An 8,865-nucleotide genomic window follows, 5' to 3' on the forward strand; every position below is an offset into this window, starting at 1 on the left:
GCACGCACGCACGCACGCACGCACGCACGCACGCACGCACGCACGTACGCACGCACGCACGTACGCCCGCACACACGCGCCGTGCACACGCACGCACACACGCGCCGTGCACACGCGACATGTTTGATAGATCGGGTCACTTACAGCAACATATCGATACGTCCACTCACGCGCACGCACGCACGCACGCACGCATGCACGCACGCACGCACGCACGCACGCACGCACCCACATTCGCACACAGACACTCGAGAGAGCACTAGCTTGCGAGAGATGACGAGCAGAGAAAGAGAGAGAGAGAGAGAGAGAGAGAGAGAGAGAGAGAGAGAGAGAGAGAGAGAGAGAGAGAGAGAGAGAGAGAGAGATGGGGTGCGATTGTCACAGCTGTTGGAGTGAGTTGCGAGTACTAGCGGATTAAGGGCGGGGCAACAGGGGCACGTGCCCCGGGCCCCCCACATTTAGAGTATCCTAAAATTTACAATACTGCCGTAATTGTGATCCACAAAATTCTTAGCATGTAACGTTGAAGTGATGCGTTTCCCATGCTGTTTCTCTGACTGAATTTTGCTGTTCAGCTGAAGAACACTACTTTCCTTAATACCGAAATTGCTCTGAGAATCTATCTTTCATTGATGGTCTCGAATTGTAGCGGTGAAAGGTCATTTTTAAAACTCAAGTTGATTAAAAATCACATGAGAACCACGATGAGCCAACAGAGACTGGTAAACCTCAGTATTCTCGCTATCGAAAGTGACATTTTAAATTCGTTGAAACACGATGAAATTCTCTCTGAATTTGCAAGCATGAAAGTGCAGAACAAATACAGACTATAGGGCCCCCACACAATTGCGTGCCACGGGTCCCCCACACGCTTAGTCCGGCCCTGGTTGCGAGGGGTGTAAGACTGTCAGTGATACAGTCAACGACTTCTCAAACAGAAATCAACTCGCTGCCTCAAGCACAGGCTGAAAAAACATGATATTTATGCTGACTTCAGAGGCATTCGTGGTGGATTTAGACAGCTTGTGAAATGACAACGTACTGACCCAGCCTGACAGGAATATGCCGTGCGCGCTTTCCCCCTCTAGCAAGTTGCTTGTTCCGTAAAGCGTCGGAGACCTGTTCAGTGGCAGGTGGGGAAGCAGTGCCGGCAAGCCAAATCCACCTTTGTCCGGCTTTCATATTCATTCACGACTATTGCTCAATGTAAGATAAGCGCAGAAAAGCAATTGGGTGTGAGCTCGCAGATACTAGAAACCGTTGAAGGCGTACGGTACTCTATTTTACCGATGTAGTTTCTAGCTTGGTGGGTTTATGGAAGGAGAGGCGAGGGGGTATAGGAACTGATTGCACGTCATAGTGGAAGGTGGACTTTGATGAGAAATAATAGTGGTTTCTCAACTCTCTCAGATTTCTAGCAGTGATTGGTCAGTAGTAGGTGAATTCAGTTGCTGTTGTGCAAAGACCGAGGGTTGCGTAATAATTACATCTGCTTGTTAAAATTTAATAATGCTTTGAGCCATGTAATGGAGATTAAATCGTTTTCGGGCAGTTGTACAACATAGGTGTAGGCTGGGTAAAAAGTTGTTGTGGCACACACCATTTCACCCTTGATGGGAACTGACATCCAAGAGAGATAATATAATCATAATAATGGATTCTGAGATTTGTTATTTTCGACTGTAGTCAGGTGCTCGCGATATGTTATGAGTTGTCTATTGCAACTCGTAAGCGTGTTTGTGCGATGTGTAGGTTTTCTGTACACATTAGCGCGCGCGTGTGTGCGCGTGTGTACACGGTTGCTGCTGTTCTAATCTGTCTTTTCACTCTCTACTGCTCAATAGATTTCGTTGCGAACTTGCGAAATTTCTGCACCAACCATCTTGATTTCCATGATGAAATATTGCTCGGTGTGGTTTTTGTAACGTAACCCCAACCCTAATGGATATAAGAAAGGACGTAAACTCATGACAGCACTAACCCGTTCGAGATTGTTGCTTCGGTTTCTGAAGATGGTTGTGTTTCGTGTCATCACATCATTCAGAGCAAAGCAATGGCGTTCTTTATCAAACTATAGCGGGCTTTACAGCGATACTGCTGAGTGAATGACCCGGTGTGTTTCGGATGTGCATTGTTGTGCGTTCCGTCGGCTGATTTTACTTGAATTGTTCGAGTAATTTGTCGCGGGTGTTTCTTAGACGGCGTGACAGTAGTTGGTAGTGTAACGGCACTACGGCAGTGGGGCGTATGCTGTAGCAACCGTCACTCGCGCACGGCCTGACACCTGTCGCAGCAACTAGCGACGAGAGCTGGACTAACTTACCTGTCCGCTCACCGAATATGTGAGAAAACCCTGCTGAGTAATTCACATTCCAGAGCAAATAGGATAGAGTGAAGACAGATATGGGGGGGGGGGCGATATATTAAGGTAAGATGGAGAGGGCTAAACGAGGATAGTGTTGTGCGGCAAGTTGTAAGGACAAAGAAGAGAGAGAGAGAGCGAGAGAGAGAGAGAGAGAGAGTGTGTGTGCGTGCGCGCGTGTGTATGTGTGTGTGTGTGCGTGCGTGCGTGCGTGCGTGCGTGCGCGTGTGTGTGTATTGGGTCGTGGTTCGTTGTCGAGAGCATCTGTAGTATATACAGCACAGGCAGAGACGCGGGGCAGCTGCCAAAGAGGAGATTGCGATAGCGAGTGCGCGACCGTCGCACCGGTGACGCATCACTCCGGAGGGGCGATGTTTATGCGCGCGAGCTGATCGTCTTTTGTTGGGGAAATAACGACGATGTCGCGCGCGAGTATCTTGTACGTCTGATGGCTGTCGCAGACCGCGCGCGCGGGGAGAGTATTTGCTTACAGACCTTCCTCCGCCACATCTGCAGCTGTAATAATGCAATCACTACAACTCTTACATTTACAATACTCACGGCAACAACGCGAATTGATTAGTAGCCTTGACATCCAATGCGCGTCAGCAGCGTCCCGATAAAGGTTACGTGTATATATATATATATATTATATATATATTTATATATCAAGAGTACATAATAGAGACCTATTAATTTATTATAGACCTATTAATAAATCTCTAGTATGGACTCTCGATATATATATACAGCGCTGTCCGTGCGATTTCTCTCGCATGTCGTATGGTTTCTCNATACCTAAAATGGTCGTCGGGTCATGCTGATTCAGAATATATATGGTGTTAGGGGTGAACTCTTACGTGGGGGGAGAAGATAGACAGACAGACAGACAGACAGACAGACACAAAAACATATATATATATATATATATCCCTCTCTCTTTCCCTCTTGCCATGTCTCTCTGTTTCCGTTGGTCTCTCACTGTCTTCTTGCTAGGTGCCTTCTTGCTGTCTTTTTCTGTGTGCCTTCTCTATCTGCGGCCTCCATCTCTCTCTCTCTCTCTCTCTTTTTCTCTCTCTCTCTCTCTCTTTCTCTCTCTCTCTCTCGCTCTCTCCAATTCTTCCTATGTATCCCCGTCTCCGTATGGTCACAAAACTACGTATGGTCACAAAACTAACACTAACGAGGCAATAAATCAGTGGAATACACTACCATTAGACAGACACAAAAAGGGGCACACATATATATATGCATATATATACATATATATTGCATCAATCACGGGGCACATCTGAGTTTTAATAAATATTTTTTATCCCACCGACACGGTTTTAGAAGAACATTTTCACTCCTAAAAGTACTGCTGTTGGGTTTTGTGCCCTCAATCAAACTAAAATTAAATTTACATATTTCCATCGTTGCTTAATATTGTATTTTAAAATTATGTAATACTTGGTGCCTGCAGACTGCGGACACTTGATGATACTCAAGCGTACGAACAGAACGTCATTTTAGTCGCCCGCACACATGCCTGCTAAAATTCCAAAGCAGTGAATGCTTGGATTACGGTTACCGTTACAGTTTGTAACAAAGGTTGGCACGTTTACTCCGCGATTCTATTATATTTGCTTTTAATTGAACCCTGTTAACCCTGTCACACTAGAGCGTATAGCCTTAACGTATGCCAGCGTATGAGCTTTTTTGCCAATACGTTGGTGTACGTTGATATACGTTAGGAGTACGTTAGGCATAAGTTGTATTCGTTAACAGCACGCTGTGATACGCTGTCGTACGTCGAGGTACGCCGAGACAGAAAAAATGTTTTGGGTTGTTCAAAACTTTCAGCGTATAGACAACGTATAATTCGTAGGTTAGGCATACGTTATAGATTCGTTGTGAGTACGTTAGACATACGTTGACATACGCTAGAGGTATGTTAGAGGTACGTTATTCATACGTCGAGATACGTCGGCTGAGGGTGTAACGTACACCTAGCGTATTGACAACGATTGAGTAACTTACTTCTAACGTATATTGGACGTATTTGCAACGTATCCTGACGTATTCAGACGTATTGTACGTACGCCTGGCGACGGAGTAACGTCTTTAACGTGTTTCTACCGTACAGCTAGCGTTCATTTGGCGTCCTGTGAGCGTGTTGCGGGCGGGTTATATATATATGGCCCATGAGTAACTCAATCAGTACCATAATGTGATAAGTTCAATCAGAGAAGATGGATGCATACCAACTAGCCGTTTTCAAACATCTACATGACGTCAACCAATTGGCAATTGCACAAGTCCGTACCATTAGAAGAAGGAGGAGGAGAAGAGCTCAACGGAGGAGGTTCTGGATCAGACCATGGATCGGTAGGCGACGTCAGTTTGGCATGTACGACCAGCTTCTGGTGGAACTCCGTAACGAGGACAGGGCATCCTTCCACAACTTCATGCGTATGCCCCCCGAAATGTTTGATGAGCTGCTAGCCAGAGTGGGTCCCAGGATAACCAAGGAACATACCAGTTGCAGGGAACCGCTCGAGCCTGGCCTGAAGCTTGCCCTGACTCTGCGTCACCTTGCTTCTGGGTGCAAGAATTCATCGATGAAGTTTGGGTGGAGGGTCCCTCACAACACACAGTCACTCCTCGTCCGAGAAGTATGTCAGGCCATCATCGACGAATACCTTGACGAGTTGATGAATTGCCCCAACACTCCTGATGGATGGCGTGCCATTGCTGACCAGTTCTTTCAAAAGTCGAACTTTCCCCATACATGTGGGGCACTTGATGGGAAGCACGTTGCCTGCCGGAGTCCTCCAAAAAGTGGGTCCATGTATTACAACTACAAAGGATTCTACTCCATTGTTCTTATGGCGCTTGTTGATGCAGATTACAAATTCATCTGGGCAGATGTCGGTGGTAAGTATTTTCAATGTAATAATTAAACAAAATCATTGATAAATAGTTTCTTGCATTAAAGCCCATGAAATGTTGTATCTTTAAAGGTAGGATCAGCTCAGGAACGTCTCAGATTTACAAGGACTGTGAGCTGAAGGAATGCAGAGTGAAGCTGTACATAAGGGTTTCCTGACCCAGAGCCTCTCCCCAACGAGACACCCAGAAATGTGCCTTTTGATCGGCGACAATGCCTTCGCCCTACGAACCACGGACCCATATGAAGCGTTACGGCCACGGGTTTGACGAAGGAGGAAGGTATCTATCAACGCAGCTTTCCCGAAGCAGGGAGAGCTAGCAGAAAATGCATTTCGGCTATCCTCGCAAACCGATTCCGAGGTTCTACGAACTACCATGCAGCATTGGGCCATCACACGTCAAGAATATCGCACGCGCCCCCCCCCCAACGGGTGGCATGGTCCTGCACAACCTGACTGAGGACCCGTACCACGCTCCCAAAACCAGCCAGCTTGACCGATGCAGAGAATGAGACCGCAATTTCGTCCAGAGGAAATGAGAGAGAGGCACGTACTTGGAGGACACCAAGAAAGGATATGGCCAAACACCTATGCCGGGAAGGAAGAAAACAACAGAATCTTATCAAGCATGGGCTAAGACTCACAGCGGTTGCAGTTCGGTGGCAAGAGCCGTATGATCTAATATGTTTGTGATAATATGTGAATAACATGTTTATAAAATAGGAATTTTCAGTGCGTTTGTGAACACCCCACATGTTTGATTGGTAGAATACCTATAACATTCATAATATGTCTATATGTAATATCATGTGTGTGTCTTGAATGAAAATGAACGCTTTGTTTTGTTTAAATTTATGATTAAATAATGAAATGATCAATTCCCAGTTAAATGACATAGCTATGAGGCGTCTTACTATATTATATTCATTACTTGTCAATTGATAGGTTGTGGATAATTGATGGTGCTTACTGTACATTTGGATAGATATTTTTTTGAATACTTAAACATGGATAACTTAAATAAAATGTAAGGACGCAAATTTAAGGTTTGACAAACTTTTTAATTAAACTTCAAATGAATCATGTGATCAAATGTAATCAACAATACTTTATTAACTTCAAATAGATCAACTGACAAATAATCAACAATAACTTTTCATTTAACTTCAAATGATTAATAGATCAACAAATCAGCAAGATATAATTCCCAGATAATAATGATAATATTGGTAATAATGGTACATAGTAAATGTCACACCACATACATCGAACTAGGTCTCTACTAGTTAGTATAACCTTGTCTCTTTCGTTATCTGGGGTGGCGTGTCCACCCCCCCCCCCCCTCCCCCCCCCCCCCCCCCCCCCCCCCCCCCCCCCCCCCCCCCCCCCCCCCCCCCCCCCCCCCCCCCCCCCCCCCTTTTCAATATTGGATGGCAGCCATGCTCAATAAACAGAAATAAACCAAGAAATATTTGAAATGCTTGTGATAGGTTTCAAAACTCCCTACAAATAGTATTCATGGCCCAGAGGTGGGTATCAGTGCATGGGAAGACTGAGAGCACGTTATTAGCACAGCAACCCTGTGCCCCGGGAGTCTGCTGCCTGCTGCTTGACGGCAGAGATGAAGCGACGAGAGCCATGCTTTGCTGCTCCGGAACGGCCACTAGTGGTGCATGCGGCTTGCCTGCCAGTAAGAAAGTATGTAACTCTGGGGACTGTAGGATTGCCCACTACGCAACCTGAAGGGGATGCGGTTGTCCACATGTGTGGAGCTTCGGTACGGCTCCGTGCGATGGGTACGTTCGGAGGCACTCGGCCAGGAACTGGAGACAGGAGTAATCACATCGGAACGGACTTGAGGAATGTTGGGGACATGGCTTGGGGGATGTCATCCGTCGCTGTCACCCGCCATCAATTCAACAGGATACGGTTCGATGGACCAAGCCTGCCTTCTTAACACTCGGCTGGTCCATGCTGAGAATGTCTGTCACGCACATAGTTGGCCGAAGATGCTGTTCATGGAGGAGGACTGGCTGCTGGGTACAGGTGTCAGACCTGGACAGACGCCTTTCACTTTGCATTGTACTGTCTTCTTTTTTATGGAGAATAGAGGTCAGCAGACGCTCAGTCACTGTTTCATGCCAAGCGCTTGCCTATGCCCTGGCCTTGCGTCACCTGTGAGGCATGTCAACATCATCCAAGAGGAGGCACAACATCGTCGACTACAGGCAGCCTCTGCAGCACACAAGTCCCCTGGTGTTTTGATATGGTGGCCTTGACGCAACGAGACAAAATAATACAAATAATAATTTCGGACATGGAACATTTTCGATTACAAAATAAGACAATGTTTGTTTGTATAGCAATCTACTTGATATACTGAAATGTCGATCAATGATTAAACACTTGTCTATTTACACTGCTGGACAGTATCTATGATGGGCGCACTCTTCTTATATAGATGTGTTGCCTCAGTTATAACATAAGTTTAAAGAATGCAAATGACTATGTCTTTAAAAATAATGAGTCCAGAGCCTGGTCTGTAATGCGTGATTTTTTTGACTTCGTGAACATGAGTGATTTTGAAGTGAATAGTGATTTTTGAGTGATGAGGCATTTTTTAGGCAATACTTACAGTTTTGCAGGAGCTTGACGAGGTGTCTGGATGACATGACTTCAGGAACCGAAGTTGGTCCTCTGATCCCAATAGCTCCTCTCCAAGTACAGCTAAAACAGCACAGCAGGGAGGCGGCCGTCACGCACCTCTTCTTCTTGTCGCAAGCCTGGTAATGGGTATCCTGAGCGATTTAACCACCCTTGTGAATGCTTAATCTGAAACATACAGAATTAGCAATCTAAATATGAATGAAAAAATTATAATTATTTAAATATTAATAAAAAAAAAAATTATATATATGCTTAACAATATAATCTAAAATTATTATCAAATGTGAATACTTACCAGGTCTTGGATGGTTCATTCTGGGCGCCCTGGTCATCCCAGCGCTTGTTTTCGAGGTCCGTGCGTCTGTAACCATCAACTTGCGTCCCAGATAATTGCTTTGTCTTGCACGGAACTCCAGCAATACTCCTTCCTGTTCTATGTATTACGAGAGGGGGCAACGAGGTCAAATTCTTCGTACGAACCCTTTTCTTTGCACTGATCATTTGGGGCTTCCTGTGAGTGAACTTGCAACAGAAACGACCAGAGCCTTCACAGCGAGGAGGAGGGGATGAAGCGAGTTCTCTAGCTGTGTATGGCCGGCGTATAGAATGAAGGCATTAGGCTTGTCAGGTTGGTCTGTGGTCAGTTGACTGGTCACGCTAGCGTCAGACTGGCTGGCTGTTCGTGCAACGGTGTGGTGATGGTTGGTGTATGGATCTTTCGCTCCCGCTGCTCCAGTGCAGACAATCGACATTGGCGGCATGTAGATTGCTTTATTACATTTATGAACCGAGAGCGGCACCGCGGCCACGGATTTATTCTGGTAGGGTACGCGTCCAGTGATCGTACCGTGACACGCCGAGCACGCTGCACACTGCGCTACTCATACGGCTACCCATACGCTC

The 8,865-nt window shown here is 46.0% G+C and overlaps 1 protein-coding gene across 1 annotated transcript; it reads left to right on the top strand.

Moving 5' to 3' along the window:
* The first annotated feature begins 4,752 nt into the window (after positions 1–4,752).
* On the top strand, positions 4,753–5,453 carry LOC106812148. Its single transcript, XM_014815943.1, has 2 exons — positions 4,753–5,281; positions 5,368–5,453. Exons 1-2 carry the CDS (start codon positions 4,753–4,755, stop codon positions 5,451–5,453), a joined length of 615 nt encoding a protein of 204 aa, XP_014671429.1.
* Positions 5,454–8,865: the final 3,412 nt, after the last annotated feature.

This window comes from Priapulus caudatus, unplaced genomic scaffold (assembly GCF_000485595.1).
Source record: "Priapulus caudatus unplaced genomic scaffold, Priapulus_caudatus-5.0.1 Scaffold613, whole genome shotgun sequence".
Classification (NCBI taxonomy): domain Eukaryota; kingdom Metazoa; phylum Priapulida; class Priapulimorpha; order Priapulimorphida; family Priapulidae; genus Priapulus; species Priapulus caudatus.